The sequence below is a fragment of the Dipodomys merriami genome, unplaced genomic scaffold (assembly GCF_024711535.1).
Source record: "Dipodomys merriami isolate MVZ:Mamm:240054 unplaced genomic scaffold, mDipMer1.0.p SCAF_70, whole genome shotgun sequence".
Classification (NCBI taxonomy): Eukaryota; Metazoa; Chordata; class Mammalia; order Rodentia; family Heteromyidae; genus Dipodomys; species Dipodomys merriami.
The window spans coordinates 1,268,481-1,289,378 of NW_027206291.1; the positions used below are offsets into that span (position 1 = coordinate 1,268,481).

The following is a 20,898-nucleotide window of genomic DNA, read 5'->3' on the forward strand; positions in this document are numbered from 1 at the left end:
CGACAGAAACGGCTTCAGGAAACATGAGATGAACCATGCACAGAGACTCACACCTGTAATCCTAGCTGTTCAGGAGGTTGAGATCGGAGGATCTCCATTTGAAGCCTGGCAGGAAAGGCCATGAAATCCTTTTTTTTTTTTTTTTTTTGGGTCCGGTGGTAGGGCCTGAACTCTGGGCCTGGTCGCTGTCCCTCAGCTCTTCAGCTCAAGGCGAGCACTTTACCACTTGAGCCACAGCGCCACTTCCGGCTTTTTTTTTTCTGCTTATGTGGTGCTGAGGAATCGAACCCAGGGCCTCGAGCATGCAAGGCAAGCGCTCTACCACTGAGCCACCCTCCCAGCCCAGGCCATGAGATTCTTATCTCCAAGAAACTACCCGCCCCCCCCCCCAAAAAAAAGGCAGGAAATACAGCTATGGCTCAAGTGGTGGAGTGCTAGTCTGAAGCAGAAGAGTTCCACGACAGTATCCAGGCCCTGAGTTCAAGCCCCAAGATTAGCAAAAAAAAAAAGTGGTTGTCCTGCTAAAATCATTGCACAGTTGTTTCTTGTTTCAGAAGTCAGGTGGTGGCCGGGCGCTGGTGGCTCACACCTGTAATCCTAGCTACTCAGGAAGCTGAGATCTGAGGATCGCGGTTCAAAGCCAGCCTGGGCAAGAGAGACCGTGAGACTCCTATCTCCAATAAACCACCAGAAAAACGGAAGTGGTGCTGTAGCTCAAGTGGTAGAGTGCTCGCCTTGAGCTGGAGAGCTGAGTGACAGCGCCCAGGCCCAGAGTTCAAGCCCCACAACCGACCAAAAAAAAAAAAGTCAGGTGGTGGAGAAAACATGAATATGGAAATGCTAGTTAGTCGGGTGACAGTCTTGAAGTGTTTTTGTTTTGTTTTGTTTTGTTTTAGATCCTGGAGCTTGAACTCTGAGCCTGGGCGCTGTCCCTCAGGTCTTAAGCTCAAGGTTAGCGTTCTACCACTTGAGTCATAGCACCATTTCTGGCTTTTTCTGTTTATGTGTTGCTGAGGGATCAAACCCAGAGCTCCATGCATTCAAGGCAAGCACTCTACCACTGAGCCACCTTCCCAGCCCTGCTTGAGGATTTTGTCTGGGATAAAACCTGCAGTACAAGCACGGGGCTTCCACGTGTGAGCAGAAGCCCTTGTCAGCACGGGGTATCCATGTGTGAGCGGAAGCCCTTGTCAGCACGGGGCATCCATGTGTGAGCGGAAGCCCTTGTCCATCATTCATCCTTGAATGTGCTTCTCAGTGCTCCCACTGAACACAAGCCCTGTGGGTACAAGAAATTCAGAGAGCCGGGCGCCGGTGGCCTGTCATCCCAGCTACTCAGGAGGTTGAGATCTGAGCATCACAGTTCAAAGCCAGCCTGGGCAGGAAAGTCCAAGAGACTCTTATTCCAATAAACCACTAGAAAACCAGAAGTGGTGCTGTGGCTCCAGCTAGTAGAGTGCTTGCCTTGAGCTGAAGAGCACAGGGACAGCACTGAAGCCCAGAGTTCAAGCCCACGACCGACAAAAAAAGAAAAGTAATGCAGAGAGGGGCTGGGAAGGTGGCTCAGTGGTAGAGCGCTTGCCTTGCATGCCTGAGGCCCTGGGGTTCGATTCCTCAGCACCACATAAGGAGAAAAAAAAAAGCTGGAAGTGGCGCTGTGGCTCAAGTGGTAGAGCGCTAGCCTTGAGCTGAAGAGCTGAGGGACAGGGCCCAGGCCCAGAGTTCAAGCCCCACGACTGGACTCCCCCCCCCAAAAAAAAAGTATCATACTGAAGAGAAGCCCATGCATGGAAAGCAGTGTGGAAAAGACTTCACTGATAAAGAAAAATTTCCATTTGGTGAATGGATCCGCAATGGAGAGAGACCAGGTGTCTGGGAACAGCGTGGCAAACCTACTCATCACTGACTCCTGCAACTGCATACATGCATGGGTGCACATTGGAGAGCAGCATTGTGGGAAAGAAGACCTTTACACCGCCCAGTTGTCTTCAGTGATGTGAAGGGATTCATGTCAGAAAGAAGCTTATGTAGTAAGCAGTGTGGGAAAACCTTTAGTCTTCACAGTGCTTTTCAAGAAAACAAAAAGGGGCTGGGAAGGTGGCTCAGTGGTAAAGCGCTTGCCTTGCACGCTCCAGGCCTTGGGTTCGATTCCTCAGCACCACATAAGCAAAAAGAAAAAAGCCGGAAGTGGCGCTGTGGCTCAAGTGGTAGAGCGCTAGCCTTGAGCTGAAGAGCTGAGGGACAGCGCCCAGGCCTAGAGTTCAGGCCCCACGACCGGAACCAAAAAAAAAAAAACCAAAAAGTTCACACTGGAGAGAGAAGCCCCATGAATGTGGGCAGTTGGGAAGAGCACTGCTCATTTAAATTCCTTTCCTACCAGTCACACAGGCTGCTCACGCCTGTAATCCCAGGCATTCAGGAGGCTGCGATCTGAGGGTCACTGTTCGAAGCCAGCCCAGGCCAGGCAGGAAAGTCCATGAGACTGAAATGAACCCCCAGAAAATCAGAAGTAGTGCTGTGGCTCAAGTGGTAGAGCCTCACTTTGAGCCCAAAGACCTCAGGGACTGCACCCAGGCCCGGAGTTCAAGCCCCAGGACTGGCCAATGGACATCCTCCCAATGGATGGAAAGACTTCTGTCAAAGATGCACTGGAACACTGTGGTGGCTCACGGCTGTCATCCCAGCTACTCAGGGGACCGACACATGAGGATTAAGGTTCAGAGCCATCCTGGGCAGGAAAATAGAACACTTCTTATCTGCAACTAACCCCAGAAATCCAGAAATGGCGCTGTGGCTCAAGTGGTAGAGCGCCAGCCATGAAGAACCATGGAACAGTGCCCAGGCCCCGCGTTCAAGGCCCAGAGCCAGCGCCCACACCAACCCTTGGATTCCACCAGAGCTGACACATTGGAGAGAAATATATCTAGGTACCGGGAAAGCTTCCCCTCGCTCGTTTGCTTTGTGTGCCCCTCCTAGGGCTTGCCAGTATCGGTCAAGGCCGGCGGCTGCCCCTCGGGCCACAGCGCCACTTCCGGTTTGCTGGTGGTTTATGGGAGATCAGAGCCTCACGGCCTTTCCTGCCCGGGCTGGCTTTGAACCGCGATCCTCACATCTCAGCCTCCTGAGGAGCTGGGAGGACAGGCGGGAGCCGCGTGTTTAACCGGGGGCTTTGTGGGTTCTGTGTCTGTCGTGGGGTTTCCGACCCGGGCCCGGCACGGGTCCACGCCGCTCTCCCCGCGGCCGGCGCTCGCCCGCTGGCGCCACGGGCCGCGTCGTCTGGGCCGCGGTGGGCGGAGCTGCGAGGGGCTGGGCTGCAACCGCGGCCGCTCCCCAGCGCAGCGAACCCCAGCCGTCACGCGGGCATCGGGGGCGGGACCTGCGTGCGTTCCCTTAGCCTATCAGAGAGGGCGCTATTTGTTGTCCAGTGAGAAGCGCCGTTGTGGGCGTGGCTCCTCGTGGGGGAAGGGGAGGGCGGCCGTGGGGGCCGGAAGGGGACACCCCGCCCGCCGCGGGGCCTGCTGGGGGCCGGGACAACGCAGAGCAGCAAGGATGGAGACCACTGCCCAGAGAGGATAAAGGAGTTTATTGCTTGCCACCTGCCTGGGCTTCCAGTGCCCAGAGAAGTGGGCACCCCGAGGCAGCGAGTCCAGGTGCGTATGCACCCCGGTTCCACACAAAAATAGGCATTAATCACATAGGCAAAAGGTCAGGGGCTGACGTCAACGCTGACCCGCGGGCTTGCACCGGCAGACTGAAGAGACGAGAAGTACAAACGGTTTAAGGTCTGTGCAGACACCTCCAACCTCTTCAGCCATAAAGGAAATGCAACTTAAGACGCACTAAGATTCCATCTCATCCTAGTCAGAATGGCTTCCATCCATCAGGAAAACAAATGCTGACGAAGATGTAGAAAGGGGAAAGGGAAGGATCCGTCCAAAACTTTAGTGAGAAGGAAAACTAGTGAAGCCACTACAGAAATCAGTATGGAGCTTCCTCAGAAAACCAGAAGCCAACCTTATTGACCCTGCCATACCAGTACTGGACATTATGTCCACAGGAGAGTAAAGCACTATACCAGACAGACACAGGCATGCCTGTGTTTATTGTAGCACCGTTCACACATGGATACCTGAGCTTAACTGACGTATCAGAAGGACAATGGACAGTATTACACCAACAAGCAATGATCTTAGTCGGGTGGGATAGCAATCCTATGTACTCAGGCTGAGGTTGCAGTTCTCAGGCAGACGAGGCAGCAAAGTCCATGAGACTTATCTCCAAAAAGCCAGAAGTAGAGCTCTTAAGTGGAAGAGTGCTGGCTAGTGGATTTGTCTGACATCAAGAGTGGTAACCCAACTAGAGTAAGAAACAGTGAGACCAATGTGGCCAGCACTGGAAGTTGAGGTCGGACCTTCCACACTGATGATGGGACTGTAAATGAGTCCAGCCACCACAGAAATCAGTATCTGGATTCCTTAAAATACTAAACAGAACTTCTGTATGACCCAGTCATGCAGCTCCTGGTGTGTACCTAAAAACATCCAGTAATTTTAGATAGGCACATACCCATTTTTGTAGACGCATTATTCATAATAGTTAAGATAGGGTATCAGCTTAGGTGTCTGTCGAAAGACAGAAGGATAAAGAAAATTGGCATATATAATCCCAGCTACTCAAGAAGCAGGAGCAGGACCACAGTTCAAGGCATTCCTAAAGTAAAAACCCATCTCAACAAGTAGGCTAGGTCTGGTACACCCAGCTAGACTGGAAGTGCTCCCAGGAGGATTAAGTTATGAGACAGGCCCACGCAGAAAACAAGTCTCTATGAAAAATAACTAAAGCACAAAGGGCTAGGTATGTGGCTTAAATGGTACAGTTCCTGCCTAGCAAGCACAAGGCTCTGAGTTCAAGCCCCACTATCTACAGTACATATACCTAGCTTTTATTATTCAGTATTATGTCGTTAACGAGCAAATGGTTAGAACTAGAGTTCATCAGGTTATGCAAAATAAGCCAGACCAAGAAAGGTGTCACCTGTAGTTGCTCATCATTAAAATAGGAAGTGGCTGGGTGCCTCTGGCTCACGCCTGTGATGCCAGCTACTCAGGAGGCCTGAGCTCTGAGGATCTTGGTTTGAAGCCAGCCTGGGCAGGAAATCCATGAGACTCTTATCTCCAATCAATCAAGAAAAAGCCGGAAGTGGCACTGTGGCTCCAAGAGGTAGAGTGCTAGCCTTGAACAAAAAAAGGGAGCACAGAGACAGAACCCAGGCTGAGCTCAAGACCAACAAAAAAAAATGGAAGTGGACAATCAGGGAAGTATAGATTTGGGGGAGTGCCTAACGAGGGCTAATGTGAGAATGTGACCAAAAGGGTACTTGGATGAAATTGTCATAATAAAATTATAAAGTTCATCTACAATATGCACCAGTAAAAAGATCACGTGAAAAAAACAGGTATGGTAACACATGCCTGTAATCCCAGGTGAAGCAGGAAGCAGAAAATAGTGTCCTGGTCCAAGTATGGGCCCAGGCCCTATCTCAAAATAACCATGGCAGCAAAGGGCAGGAGGTATGGTTCAGTGGGAGAGTGCCTACCTACCAAGTGTGAAGCCAAGTTCAAGTCTCAGTGCCACTGAGAAAAATGTATAACCATCACACCACCTTATTTATGGCCCACCTCATGTTAGCCCTTCTTTGAATGAAACCAGGGTGGATAAAGGCTTACATGCCTTGCTTGCAGATACAGGCTTCTTTCCAATTGAAAGTGGAAGGAAGCAGGAGCATTGAAGGCTTTCCTGCATTAGTTGCACACATAAGCTTTCTTCTCTCTCTTAGAACTAGTGCTGTCCCCTCTGAGCCACGCCTCCAGCCCCATAGGCTTTCTTTATCTAGTGAGTTCATGTTTTCTGAGAGAACTTGGATCATAGTAGATTTGTGAGTTTGTTCAGGCTGCCAAATACTTTGCACAGAAACCAAGGCCTTCCCACCCACATGGTTTGCACTCGAGGGTTTCGCTCCAGTGTGAATTCTTCTGTGCTTCTGAAAGGAACTGGAAGAACTGAACACCATATCACTCAGTTTATACACAGGGTTTCTCTCCAGTGTGAATTCTTTCATGAAGGTGAAGAGAACCTGAATAAGAGGAAGGCTTTCCCACAGTGCTTGCATCCATGGGGTTTCTTCCCCAGGTGAGTCTTTCGTGGGATCACAGGGTGCTGAAATCACTGAGGGCTTTCCCACAGAGCTTACACACAAATGGTTTCTCTCCACTGTGGCTTTCGTGTATGGGGGATGTAATTAGAATCAAAGGTTTTTCCACATTGCTTACCCAGTTTTTGTTCATCACTAGGCCTCTTATGCCTATAAAAGGAACTGTGACTGCTTAAAACTGACCAGGCTGATACAAACGGCTTCTTCCCACCGTGGCTTTGTTCATGTATTCTAGGAGTACTGGAATGGATGAAGGTTTCCCCACAGTGCATACACACTGGAGTGGATTCTTTCATGAACAGAATCGGAAGACCTGAAGACTTTCCCACACCATTTACAGAGGTAAAGTTTCTCTCCAGGGGGAAGTTTCACATTTCATGAACTCTTTACCACTGCTTACATTGATAGTTTTCCTCCAGGATGAGATCTCTCGTGGCTTCTAAGGGACCAGAGACATCTGAAGACTTTTCACACACAATTTGCACTCATGGGACTTCTGTTTGAGTCAAGGTCTTCCCACGAATTGGAAGAGAACTGGAAGGATGGAAGGCATTGTAATGGTGCTATTGTTAGTGTGGTGTCACTGTGTGGTGAGACATTCTCTCTCATTCCTCTCAAAGAATTGGGGACCACAAAAGTTTTCCTGCGATCCTTAGGTTTATCCAGCTTCTCTGTTCCAGTGCTCACATCAATTGTGTCGGCAGAGCTCACTTAGAGTCACACCCACTTTCGTTTGCTTCTCCCCTGGAACTTTCCTTGTTCACAATGCCATCTGGAGGCCAGAGGAAGAGTTGTCCACACAGATTACCTTTCTCTTGTGGACAGTCTGTCCATAGACTTCTGGGGGAGAAAGAAAAAAAAAACAACACCAAAATGAGACACACAATATTAAGGTTTTTTTTTTCTTTTGTTGGTCATGGGCTTGAACTCTGGGCCTGGGTGCTGTCCCTGCGCTCTTCAGCTCAAGGTGAGCACTCTACCGTAGCTTGAGCCACAGCGCCACTTCCGGTTTTCTAGTGGTTTATTGGAGATAGAGTCTCACGGACTTTCTTGCCTGGGCTGGCTTTGAACCGCGATCCTCAGATCTCAGCCTCCTGAGGAGCTAGGATTACAGGCATGAGCCACCGGTGCCCAGCTTTAAGTTTTTTTTTTTCTTTTCTTTTTATTTTTTTGGGGGGTCCGGTCGTGGGGCCTGAACTCTGGGCCTGGGCGCTGTCCCTCAGCTCTTCAGCTCAAGGCTAGCACTCTACCACTTGAGCCACAGCGCCACTTCCGGCTTTTTTCTTTTTGCTTATGTGGTGCTGGGGAATCGAACCCAGGGCCTCAGGCATGCAAGGCTAGCGCTCTACCACTGAGCCACCTTCCCAGCCCTTTTTTTTTCTTTAACGACATAGGCAAAAAGGTTTTTCTCTTGCAAATGTGTTCTTATATACTTGCTGAAAATGAATGGATACTACTCTGCAGGATGGCTCAAGGCCAGCTTTGTGTGTGTGTGTGAGTCCTGGGGCTTGAACTCAGGGCCTGGGCGCTGTCGCTGTCCTGAGCTTTTTCACTCAAGGGCAGCGCTCTACCCTTTGAGCCACAGCTCCACTTCCAGCTTTTTGGTGGCTCACTGGAGATGAGTCTCACAGGCATCCCTGCGGGGCTGGCCTCAAGCTGTGGTCCCCCCCTCCCAACCAGCCCATGCTTCTCCTGCCCCCCTCCCCGGGCCTGTCCACCCCTCCCTGGAAACAACCGGCTGTCCCGCAAGGCCCGCCAGCCTCCAAGTCGGGACCAAGGGGCCGGGGACCCGAGGCCGGCGCGCCCCGGGGGCCGGAGTGGGGGGCGCCGAGGGATGGGGGGCGGGGAGGTGGAGGCAGACCCCAGCTGAAGTCCCGGGGGCCGACGTGGGAGCCCCACGGCGGCCGCAGACCTCAGAGCCCCGACGCCCACCACTTCAGACGTCGGGGGTGCCCGGCTGTCCTCACGGCCCGAGGTGCGCCGGGAGCCAAGCGCCCGGGGGTCTCTCCGAGGCGATGGCCGCGCCCAGGTCTCTCGCCGAGACCCAGCCAACGGCCACCGCCGGCGCTCGTGATTGGACGGCTCTAACCGCCAATGGGAGGTCCCGCCTACCGCTGACGCTCAGTGACTTGATTGGATAGCTCTAACTGCCATTAGGACGCCCCGCCCACCGCGGGCGCTCGTGATTGGATAGCTCTAAGGTAGCCAATAGGCGGTCCTGCTCACCGCCAGCGCTCTTGATTGGACAGTCCTTACGGCCAGTGGAAGGCTCCGCCCACCGCCGGGGTGACCGTTTACAGTTGACGGGGACCAACGTCGCTGAGGACCCAGAGACCCGGGACCCCACGGGGGCCTGACCCGCGACCCACGGGCCGCGAGCTCAGCACGGCCTCCGCGGGCCCGGGACAACCGCTCACAAGGCAGAACTCGACCTGGCTTTCCATAACCGGCCTCTGCGTCCACCTCCCAGAGACGGGGTCAGGGGTCCCGATCCACGGTTCCCGGGAAGCCACTTCTGACCTCACAGAAGTGGGGACGTTGGGGGGGGAGGGGGTCCGGGCCGGGCCGGGCGGGGCGGGCGCATCGCTGGATGTGTGCGGGAGCGGGTGGGAGAGGCAGTGGCACGCCTGCAATCCTAGCTTCTCGGGAGGCTGGGATCTGAGGATCGTGCTTTGAAGCCGGCCCAGACAGACAAGTCCCTGCGAGACTCTGATCTCCAATTAACCACTCAGAATAAAGGATGTAAACAGGCCCCCAGTGAAGCTCAGTGGTACAACACGTGTGTGATGTGCACAAGGTACTCACACAATATCTCCAGTGGCAAAAGACACAAGATGAACATTAGGGCTTTGGAGGGAAGTAAGGACAGTTCACAGGATGTAGCAGCGAGAGTGTGTCGTTTTCTGAGTGATGATGATGATGTTCTCCATCATTACTTCATACCCCAGTACATAGCTATGATGGACCAGTGCTACTACCCATGTCTGTATGTGTACCGGTCCCGGGGCTTGAACTCAGGGCCTGGACACTGTCCTGGAGCCTCTGTCCTCAAGGCCAGCACTCTACCACAGGAACCACAGCTCTACATCACTGCCTATTTTCTTCCCTCCCCTCATCCCTCCCCCCCCCATGTATGTGGTACTGAGGAATTGAATGCAGGGTTTTGTGCATGCCAGGTAAGCACTTTTAACACTAAGTCACCTTCCCAGCCCATATGTCTTTTTTTTGGGGGGGGGTGTCCTGGGGATTGACATTGGCATCAGGGTCTGGCGCTGTTCCTGAACCTCTGTGCTCAAGGCTAGCGCTCTACTGCTTGAGACACAGCACCACTTCTTACGCAGTACTCCTCAGCCCTCCACGCACAGCTCCTCAAGTACAAGGAGATAGTAGGAAGCAATGCAGATAGTCCTGCTGGGGAGACCAGCTATGGTAGCTGTCTATCAACTGTAGGTATAGTGCTTGTGGTGCCATTTAATATTTTCACATGTCATTTGTTATTAGAACTTAGACATGATGCTGTGACCTGAGGTATCTGAGCTTTGTCTATTCACTTTCACTAGAAAAATTTCCAATAATTTGGGCTGGGAAGGTAGCTCAGTGGTAGAGCGCTTGCCTTGCATGCATGAAGCCCTGGGTTCAATCCCTCAGCACCACATAACCAAAAAGAAAAAAGCTGGAAGTGGTGCTGTGGCTCAAGTGGTAGAGCGCTAGCCTTGAGCTGAAGAGCTGAGGGACAGCGCCTAGGCCGAGTTCAGGCCCCACGACCGGACCCCCCCAAAAAAAATTCCAATAATTTCCACACATCACTAGTTCACACCTATAATCCTAGCTACTTAGGAGGCTGAGATCTGAGGACCAATGTTGGGAGCCGACAGTAAAGCTCCAAGGTCATCTTGACCCTTGTGCTCACTTGAAGGCACGTACAAGGAACTGGCTTTCATGAAAAGCACCAGGTGCCCGGGTTTGCTTTGCTATGTCTGTAGAGTTTGTTTTACTTTCTATCAGTTGACCTTGTCTTGTTTCAATCTGCACTTTGTTTTTATTAAAATTTTCCTTGCTTTTCTGCACTATGGTGACCTTAGGTTACCTCTTGACTTCTAATAGTATATAATAAGGAGAGTTAAAAATAAACGGTGCTGTAGTCTTGAGCTGCAGACCTCCCGACCCCATCCTTTGTCTTATGTCTTTATTTTTCCATCCTCGCCCCCTAATTCAGGATTCCCTTTCGTTGCCGGCAGGCTCCGGCAGACCAAGGTTTGAAGCCAGCCTTATCTTCAATTGACAACCAGAAGGCCGGAAATGCAGATGTGGCCTAAGTGGTGGAGTGCCTCAGTGATCTAAAAAACTGAGGAGCGCAAGACCCCTAGCCACGCAGGACAGCACCAGAATGATCACTTCTAACGTAGTCCTCACCGACAACGTTCCCACAGTCTCCTTCCCTCCTTCTCCCCGGCCCTAGTCACCGTGACTCTTCTCCCATCTTGTATGAGATCAACTTTAAAAGTTGAGAAGCCAGAAACAAGTTCTGCCTGCACGCTGACACCTGCCAGGCTGGGACCCCGCCCCGCCCCGCCCCGCCCCGAGGACGCGGGGCTCAGGAATGCCTGTGGCTGGAACAGCTCCTGGCCATTTCACCAAGCACCGCACAGGCCGGCTCTGCGGTCACTCAGGGCTCGGAGGCGGGCCCTGCTCCCCCTAGCCAATCAGAGCCAGGGGGCGTGGCGAGCCGCCGCGGCGCGCGGCGGGGGAGGCGCCGGGCGCCGGCGGAGCTTCCTGTCCCGCCCCGTCACGCTCGCGGCGCTCGGGGCTGCTCCGGGGGTCCCGGCGGCTCGGCCTCGGCTGCCGGTGGCCTTCGCTGACCTCGCGGCGTCGGGAGGACACCGCGGAGCCGGGGGCGGCCATGGTGAGCGCGGGCCTGGCCGGGAGGCGCGTGCGGAGGGCGCTGGCGTCCGGCGGGAACCGGCTGAGGCGGCCCGGGCCTCGCGCGTCAGCTGCAGCGCGGGGCCGCCGGCGCCGCGAGGCCGCGCGGGGGCCGCGGGCGCTGTCGGGGGCCAGCTGGCCGCGGGTGGGCCCGCGTGGCCGGCGGAGCCGCGTCCTGTCCGTCAGGGGCGACTTCCGGCCCGGCGCCCGCCCCGCGGGGACGCGGGGTCGCGGGGACGCGGGGTCGGCGCGCGCGGCGGCGGCGGGGCCGGGTGGGGTCCGGGTCCCCGGGCGTGTCCGTGGCGGGGCGGTCCCGAGCCGGTGACGCGCGAAGGCGGCGTGTGAGCCCCGCGCCCGAGCCCTGGGCCGCGGTGGGCGCCTTCCTTCCCGCGCCGCCCCGCTGCCCGGAAACGGGGTCCGCGCGCGCTCGGGGCTCCGTGACGTCACCCGGCTGTGTGTGTGTGTGTGTGTGTGTGTGTGTGTGTGTGTGTGTGTGTGTGTGTCTGTCTGTCTGTCTTGTCTGTCTGTCTGTGACACAGCGAGCGCGCGCGCACTGCACTAACTCAAGCCCTCTTACCTTTTTCACCCAAGGCTGGCGCTCTACCACTTGAACCACAATTCCAACTTCTGGCTTTTTGGTAATTTGAGTCTCACAGGCTTTTATTCGCAGCCTGATTTCGAACCAGTGACTTCAGATTTCAGCCTCCAAAGCAGCTTGGATTACTTACAAGTGTGAGTCAGCCGTCCCCCATTGTATCGGGCCATTTGAACCCAGGGCAGCGGGGGCAAGGACATCCTCCTGGCATGTGGTCTCCACCCCCAAAGTGAGGAGGACGCTCTGGTCTTTCTAGAGAGGAGCCCAATGTAGGAGAAAGAAGGTAAGAGGAGAGGGGACATGTTCCCCTGAGTTGAGTCTGTCTTGAGAGTGACCAGAGATGACAGGTCGGCACTAAGAGACTCAGGTTCATTTAATGATAGTTTTATTTCTGCTGATTATGGAGCACATTTTCTGTTGTTGTGGTTGGCCAGTTGTGGGGCTTGGACTCTGGGCCTAGACACTGTCCCTCAGCTCTTCAGCTCAAGGCTAGTGCTCTACCACTTGAGCCATAGCACCACTTCTGGTTTTCTGGAAGAGTCCCAGTCTTTCCTGCCTGGGCTGGCTTTGATCCGCGATCTTCAGATCTCAGCCTCCTCAGTAGCTAGGAAGACAGGCAGGCCTTACTGGCGCCTGGCTAGAGCAAATCATTTTTGAGACAGAATCATTTTTGAAGACAAATCATTTTGAGACAAATCATTTTTGAAGACTTGAAGTGGCTGGCCTTGTTACAATTGTTTTGGGTTTTTTTTTTTGTTTGTTTGTTTGTTTTTGGGTCCAGTCATGGGCCTGAACTCTGGGCCTGGGCGCTGTCCCTCAGCTCTTCAGCTCAAGGCTAGCGCTCTACCACTTGAGCCACAGAGCCACTTGCGGCTTTCTTCTTTTTGCTTATGTGGTGCTGAGGAATTGAACCCAGGCCCTCATGCATGCAAGACAAGTACTCTACCACTGAGCCACCTTCCCAGCCCAGATGTTTTGTTTTCTTTAATGATATTGGGGTTTGAACTCAGAGTCTGGGCACTGTTTCTTTTTCACTCAAGGCTGGTACTCTACCTCTTAAGCCACACCTCTACTTTCGGTCTTTTGATAGTTGGACAGGAAGAGTCTTTTAGATTTGTCTGCCTGTGTTGCCTTTGAACCAGGATCTTCAGATCTCAGCCTCTGGAGTAGCTAGGATTTTAGGTATGGGCCTCCAGCACCAAGCTGAACCAGCCATTTTTGAGGAAAAATATCGAGGCTTTGGGAAATGAGCATCTGGCCTTATTACAGTTTAAAAGGGGGAAGTATAGAGGCTGGGAAGGTGGCTCAGCGGTAGAGTGCTTGCCTCCCATGCATGAGGGCCCTGGTTTGGATTCCTCAGCACCACATAAACAGAAAAGGCCAGAAATGGCACTGTGGCTCAAATGGTAGAGCGCTAGCCTTGAGCTGAAGAGCTCGGGGACAGCACCCAGGCCATGACTACCCCCAACAAAAGTGGGGGGGAGCATAGGAAGGCAGGGTCTTAGTTTAAAAAGCTTGTGTTTGGGACTGGGACGGTGGCTCAGTGGTAGAGCACTTGCCTTGCATGCCTGAGGTCCTGGGTTCGATTCCTCAGCACCACATAAATAAGCAAAAAGAAAAAAGCCGGAAGTGGCGCTGTGGCTCAAGTGGTAGAGCGCTAGCCTTGAGCTGAAGAGCTGAGGGACAGCGCCCAGGCCGAGTTCAGGCCCCACGACCGGACCCCCCCAAAAAAAAAAAAAAAAAAAAGCTTGTGTTTCTTTTTCTTACAGTGTTTCCAGAACTGAAAGGAAAAGAGTGTTGGAGTTTATTCAGGACTGTTGGACTGAGCTGTGGCTTGAGTAGCATTTTTTGACCCTGGTACTATTCTATGGGAAGGGAGAAAATTTCATCTGGAGCCGAGTTCATGCCTGTAATCCTAGTTTCTCAGAAGACTAAGCTCTGAAGATTCTGTTTGTGTGAGTGGTTTTTTTTCGTTTTGTTTTTTGTTTTGTCGGTCGTGGGGCTTGAACTCTGGGCCTTGGCGCTGTCCCTCAGCTCTTCACTTGAGCCACAGCACCACTTCTGGTTTCCTGATGGTTAATTGGAAATAAGAGTCTCATGGACTTTCCTTCCCTGTCTGGCTTTGAACCCCAGGGTCCTCAGATCTCAGCCTCCTGAGCAGCTAGCATTACAGTTGTGAGCCATCACCCTCAGGCTAAAGATTCTGTTTTAATTGCTAATTAACCAGCAAATGGCTCAAGTGGTAGAACCCTAGCTCTAAGTGAATATGCCAATCCAGAAGTGCAAAGCCCTGAGTTCAAGCTACAGTACTGGCACACACATGTGTGTACACGCATACACACAAACCATGAAACATCACTTGGGTAAAATTTAATATCTGCAGTATTTTTTTCATCCTCCTCCTTTAATTTATGCCAAATGATAAAGTGAAAAGCTTTGTCGTGCTCTGCCTGCTGGGGAAAAAATTACATGTGAAATTGAGAGTTTAGTGTGTAGTGGGATTGTTTTTGTCCCACTGGATAGAGGAATTAAAGACCAATTTCCTGAAAAACAGTGAAACGATAGAGTGTTTTAGGCACTAGGCCCAAACCCCAGGAGTTTCACATTTCATTAGATCTGGCCAGCTGTTTCTTGTGAAGGGCAGGGAAGGATGGTGTATTACATGGCACAGGCATGCCTTGGGAAGACAGCACTTCCAAGCTTCTAGAGGAATCTTCTGTGGGTGCAGACTTCAGGTTTTATAGACATAGCACTGGGCGGGGGACTTAGGATATACATACAGTCCTGGGCATATTGTGACCTGGTTGATCATTATTTATTATCCATTTTGTGGAGGAGGATTTTTAGCTATATTTTTATCTCTGTTACCACTGCTCAGGGTAAACCAGACCTGGTATGTCCTGAGGAACCTTTTCTGTTAGGAGTCATTTTGGTCCCTTATAATAATGTCATCTATTTTTGCTAGGTGAGGAACATGGCTTGGAGTAGCAAGTCCACATGCGAAATGCAAACCAAGATGTCAAACTTTTCTCTTGTGGTTAATTTTCAGGGTCAGCAAAAGTAGTTTTTGAACATCTCTTATCTAGAAGTTTATGCAAATGAGGTAACTCATGAAACGAAATCTCTTAGGATGAGAATGGTAACCAGACAGAAATTCTTGGGACTGGCATCTGCAGTGCAGGCCAGGTGGTGAGACTTGGTGGAGAATTGGGAGTTGACTGTTCTCTCTAGGTGGTGACACAGTTGAGTAATCGCACAGCCAGGTGGGAGAATAGCTTAGTGTTTGCAAACACAAAGCATTTGGTATCAAAATGAGACAAAAATATGGCCTAGTTGGAATCTTCGGCTGATTCTTCATCTGTTTGGATAATGATCAGAATTGAGCCTGTCTTCAGGAAGAGATTATTCCACTCCTATACTGTTGCTTTATTTTGCGATTAGTCTGTAAAAGCTTTGTGTATTAGAGAGCTTTTGTTGCTCCATGCTGGCATTCTACCACTTGAGCCACAGCTGTACTTCTAGGTTTTGGTGGTTCATTGGAGATAAGAGTCTCGTGGAGCCGGGCGCTGGTGGGCGCTGGTGGCTCACGCCTGTAATCCTAGCTACTCAGGAGGCTGAGATCTGAGGATCGCGGTTCAAAGCCAGCCCGGGCAGGAGAGACCATGAGACTCCTATCTCCAATAAATCACCAGAAAACCGGAAGTGGCGCTGTAGCTCAAGTGGTAGAGCGCTCGCCTTGAGCTGAAGAGCTGAGGGACAGCGCCCAGGCCCAGAGTTCAAGCCCCACGACCAACAAAAAAAAAAAAAAAAAAAAAAAAGAGTCTCGTGGACGTTCCTATGTAGGCTGGTTTTGAATTGCCATCCTCAAATCTCAGTAGCTAGGATTGCAGGTGTGAGCCACCAGCACTTGGATTTCTGGATAGTTTTCTTTCTTTCTTCTTCTTTTTTTTGCCAGTCCTGGGCTTCATCTCAAAGCCTGGGCTCTGTCCCTGAGCCTCTCTGTGGTCAAGGCTTGCACTCTAACACTTGAGCCACAGCACCACTTTTGGCTCTGTCTGTGTATGGTGTACTGAAGAATGGAACCCAGGGCTTCATGCATGCTAGGCAAGCACTCTACCACTAAGCCACATTGCCAAGCCCCTCTGGGTAGTCTTATGTTTTTTATTTTTAAGCTGGCCTTTTTTTTGGTGAGGCTGCTTTTTGTTATGTAGCCCAGACAAGTCTCTTACTTTGTAATTAACCCAGGTTGGCCTGGAATTTGTCTCATTCCTCAGTCTTAAAATAAAGGTATGTCCCATGCCAGACCCCATCAGCTCTTTTGCTGTGTGATAAGTCTGCAGTGCTAGGGCTTGAACTGGTTTGGCTTTTTATGCTCAGCCTGGCACTCTACCACTTGAGCCACTCTACTTCCAGCTTCTTGCTGATTATTTGGAAATAGAAGTCTCTTATCTGCCTGGGCTTTTAAACCTTAGTCCTCAGGATTGTAGCCACTGGTGCCCTGCTTACTGGTTATTTTTTTTGACTGATTCTCTGTCCCATTAGTACTGAGTATCATTTTTCCTTAAATTGTTTTAAGGAAACAATTGTTTAAGAGATCAAAGTGGCTCTACCACTTTGAGCCACAGGTTCACTTCTGGTTTTCTGGTGGATAATTAAAGTATCTCATGGGGACTTTCCAGCTCAGGCTGGATTTGAACCATGATCCTCAGATCTCAGCCTCCTGAGTAGCTAAGATTACATGTGTGTCCAGCTGGATTTTGGTTTTTCATGTATAATATACTTGCATAAAATATATGGCCACTTTTATTCAATTAGATTTGGCTCATCTTTATATTATAGATGGATCTGTTTATATTGCATGTATTATAGATTTGTGTGTGTCAAACCTTTTATGAAAACTTGTAGATCTCTATTATTGTCTCACCCTCCCTCCCTGGTATGCCCTTGTGACGTTTCAGGAGTCTGTGACCTTCGATGATGTGTTTGTCAACTTCACCCTGGAGGAGTGGGCTCTGCTGGACGCAGCCCAGCAGCAGCTGTACAGAGACGTGATGGTGGAGACCTTCCGGAACCTGGCCTCCATACGTAAGGACCACTTCCTTCCCTGACCTGCTCACTCAGGGAGCGAGGCACTGTTGTTCTCCCGTGCTGCTCAGTCATGTGGAATGTGGGGTGAGAACATTTGGGTAAACCTGCCAGACATGCTCGTGTCACGCCATGAATGTAACTGGAATCTCGTGATTACTCTGTAAAGTCATCATCATTTGTAATGATGTTCTGGATCTACATTATAGAACAAGAAAGGGAAGACCAGACCATTGAAGAGGTATGCTAAAGTCCCAGGAGATAGCTAAGGTAATTTATGCTTAAAAAGTTAGAAAAGGCCGGGCACTGGTAGCACTTGCCTATAATCCTAGCTACTCAGGAGGTTGAGATCTTAGGATCTCGGTTCAAAGCCAGCCCAGGCAGGAAAGTCCACATGAGACTCTTATCTCCAATAAACCACTAGAAAACTGGAAGTGGTGCTGTGGCTGTCGAGCGCTCGCCTTGAGCTGAAGAGCTGAGGGACAGTGCCCAAGCCCAGAGTTCAAGTCCCACAATAGACCCCTTCCCAAAAAAAAGTTAGAAAAGAATTTTCAACCAAGGAAACCATACAATTAAGCTCAAGTTCATATTGATTTGATCTCAGGAAATGTTCTCCAAAAATGGATTTAGGTAGAACCACCATAATCTGCAGATCCAAAATGTTTTAACATTGGAAGCCTCTGGACCTGACCTCCAGTCTTTTGCCAAAAACAACGATTTCTGATGCTTTAAGGTAAGGAAACTTTCTCCCATGCACAAAATTAACATGTCTGAAATTATGTTCAGACTGTGTATATATGGTATATGTGAAAGATAGAGATTTTGTGTTTGGATTTTGAGCTCTGTTCGAAGCATTCTCATTTTATGTATGCAAATAGTTGTAAATTCAAATGCTTTGAATCTCAACTGTTGACAAAAGAAATACTCAACTAACTTTATTTAAAGCTGAAATAGGAAGTGGCGCTATGACTTAAGCAGTAGAGCGCTCACCTTGAGCTGAAGAGCGCAGGGATAGTGCCTAAGCCCAGAGTTCAAGCCCCACAACTGACCAAAAAAAAATAAAATAAAAGAGCATGGTCTGGGAAGGTAGACTGGTAGCGTGCTTGCCTTGCATGCATGAGGCCCTGGGTTCGATTCCTCAGCACACATATGCAGATATAGCTGGAAGTGGCGCTGTGGCTCAAGTGGTAGAGCGCTCACCTTGAGCTGAAGAGCTGAGGGACAGCGCCCAGGCCCAGAGTTCAAGCCCCACAACCAGCAAAAAAAAGGTGAGCTAGTCTGTCATGGGAAGCATATGAAGATGCCTCATGATAAGACTGCATCTGTGTTCTAAAATTCTAACAGGACATCAAACTGATAGCTCTCCTGCTAAGTCATGACAAAGTAATGACTTAGTCATGCCCTCTCACTTATTTCCAGGGTTTAAGATTTATGAAGACTTGGTGGGCACCAGTGGTCACACTTGTAATCCTGAGACTTGAGGATTGCAGTTCAAAGTGAACCCAGGTAGGAAAGTATGTGAGAGACTCTTACCTCCAGTGAACCACCAGAAAACCCAAAGTGGTGCTGTGGCTCAAGTGCTTTGGTGCTCACCTTGAGCTGAGGAGCTGAGGGACAGCGCCCAGGCCCAAAGTTCAAGCCCCGCAACTGACAAGACGAAAAGATGGAAACTCTTGACAAAAAGAAGCTATTCAAGGTGGAGAAATCTTCCACAGTACTCTAGATGCTGTTCTGAACATTAAAACCCCCGCTGGAGTGGAAGCAGGTGTCTTTGACATCTTCCTCAGGCATTCGTCCCTGAGTATGGCCTTCAGAACTTGCTCTGACTCCAAACTCTATGAGTATCGGGAGTTTGAAGAGAAGCCGAGTAAATGTACATGTGGGAGAGCCTTCAGCGACCCCCAGTGCTTCCAGAACGCTGAGAGCACCAACACAGGAGTGAGAACCCACGAGTGTAAGCAGTGTGGGAATGTCTTCAGTCATCCCACTTCCCCTGAAATGTTTGAGAGCACCGTACAGAAACTGTTTGTGTGTCAGCAATGTGGGAAAGCGTTTCGTTCTTCCAGTTACATTAAAATTCACGAAAGGACGCACAGTGGGGAGAAGCCTTATGTGTGCAGCTACTGTGGGAAGGCCTTCCGGCAGTCAAGTCACCGCATCCGACACGAAAGAACTCACACCGGAGAGAAGCCGTGTGTGTGTGAGCAGTGTGGGAAAACCTTCTATTCTTTGAGTGATGTTCGAAAACATGAACGAATTCACAGTGGTGAGAAACCTTTTCTGTGTAAAGAGTGCGGGAAAGCCTTCAGTGACTCAAGTTCCTTGCACAAACATAAAATAACTCACACTGAAGAGAAGCCCTATGTATGTAGACAGTGTGGAAAAGCCTTCAGGTCCTGCGGCTATCTGACCATACACGAGAGGACTCACACTGGAGAGAAACCTTACGTCTGTAATCAGTGTGGGAAAGCATTCGGGCAGTCCAGTCACTGTCTCATCCACGAGAGAACTCACACTGGAGAGAAGCCCTATGTGTGTAAGCAATGTGGGAAAGCCTTCTTTACTCTCAGTGGTCGTCGGAAACACGAACGAACTCACAATGAAGAGAAACCCTTCCCCTGTAATGAATGTGGAGAAGCCTTCAGTGATTCCAGTTCCTTACACACACACAAAATAAAACACTGGGGAGAAGCTTTATGTATGTAAACAATGTAGGAAAGACTACTTTGATGTTCGAAATCTTGAATTTGGGAGCTGAGAATGTAACTGAATGCTTGCCTAGCATGCATGAAGCCCTGGGTTCAATTCCTCAGTACCCCATACACAGAAAAAGCCGGAAATGGCTCAAGTGGGAGAGTGCTAGCTTTGATTAAAAGAAGCTCAGGGACAGTCCGCAAGCCCTGAGTTCAAGCCCCAGGACTGGCAAATAAAACATGAATTTGGACTGGGATTGTGGCTTATTGGTAGAGAGCTTATTTACCCTGCTTGAAGCCCAGGGTTTGATTCCTTAGTACAACTTAAAGTCATTAAATGAATAAAAAAAAAAAGCCAGAGCTGGGTGCTGGTGGCTCACGCCTGCAATCCTATTCAGGAGGCTGAGATCTGAGGATCACAGTTCAAAGCCAGCCCAGAAAGGAACTTCCGTGAGCCTCTTATGTCCAATTAACCCCCAGAAAACTAGAAGTGATACTGTGGCTCAAAAGTGGTAGAGCAGTAGAACTGAAGATTTCAGGGACAGCACCCAAGCCCAGAGTTGAAGTCCTAAAACAACAACAACAAAAAACATGAATGCACTTAAAATAGAAAGAACCCGTCCTATGTAAGGAACGTGGGAAAACTTTCAGTGATCCTATTTCTTGCACAGACATAAAATTAACTGGCAAGAAGCCCTTTCTATGTCAGCAGTGTGGAAATCCTTTAATTTAGATGATGTTCAAAACTGAACAGTTGAGCGCCAGTGGCTCATGTCATCTTAGCTACTCAGGAAGCCAAGATCTGAGGATCACGGTTCAAAGCCAGCCCGGGCAAGAAAGTCTGAAAGTCCTTGAGACTCTTATCTCCAATAAACCATTAGAAAACTGGAAGTGGCATTGTGGCTCAAGTGGTAGAGTGCTTGCCTTAAGCTGAAGAGCCCAAGGACAGTGCCCAAGCCCAGAGTTCGAGCTCCATGACTGACAAAAAAAAGAAAAAAAACTGAACAATGCAGAGCTCTGCTTAAGGAATGTGCGAAAATAGTAATGGCTCTTTTTTGCACAAATATAAAATAACAGAAATCTTATAGCAGAAAGCAATATGCATGAAAAGGCTTTCTGTTGGTTCATGTTCAAAGACATTTGCAAAGTCACAGTGGGAGAAATCTTTTGTGAGCAGTGTGATAAAGCTTTTGTACATGTAAGAATTCAGTGGACAGGAACCTTAGGCATTGAAGAAACGAACATTTTAAGCTGGCTGGTGGCTCACGGCTATAATCCTAGCTACTCTGGAGGCCGAGATCTGAGTTACAATTCACAGCCAGCCTAGGTAGGGAAGTCTGTAGGACAATCTCCTGCTAACCACTGTTAGGTTTTTAAAAAGAGGTAGCCGAGTA

The 20,898-nt window shown here is 50.3% G+C and overlaps 1 protein-coding gene and 1 long non-coding RNA gene across 2 annotated transcripts in view; both read left to right on the plus strand.

The window, feature by feature from the left end:
• The window catches only part of LOC138817581 (zinc finger protein 709-like), a 32,617-nt gene extending 12,862 nt beyond the window's left edge, over positions 1-19,755 (plus strand). The window contains exons 5-6 of the mRNA XM_070008042.1: positions 8,742-8,748; positions 18,831-19,755. Coding sequence (XP_069864143.1) covers positions 8,742-8,748; positions 18,831-19,517 — 694 coding nt within the window. The 3' untranslated portion in view covers positions 19,518-19,755. The remainder of the gene's footprint in view (positions 1-8,741; positions 8,749-18,830) is intronic.
• On the plus strand, positions 3,539-6,786 carry LOC138817787 (uncharacterized). Its single transcript, XR_011368919.1, has 3 exons — positions 3,539-3,650; positions 6,447-6,553; positions 6,631-6,786. It is a non-coding gene; the product is annotated as an uncharacterized lncRNA (long non-coding RNA).
• Positions 19,756-20,898: the final 1,143 nt, after the last annotated feature.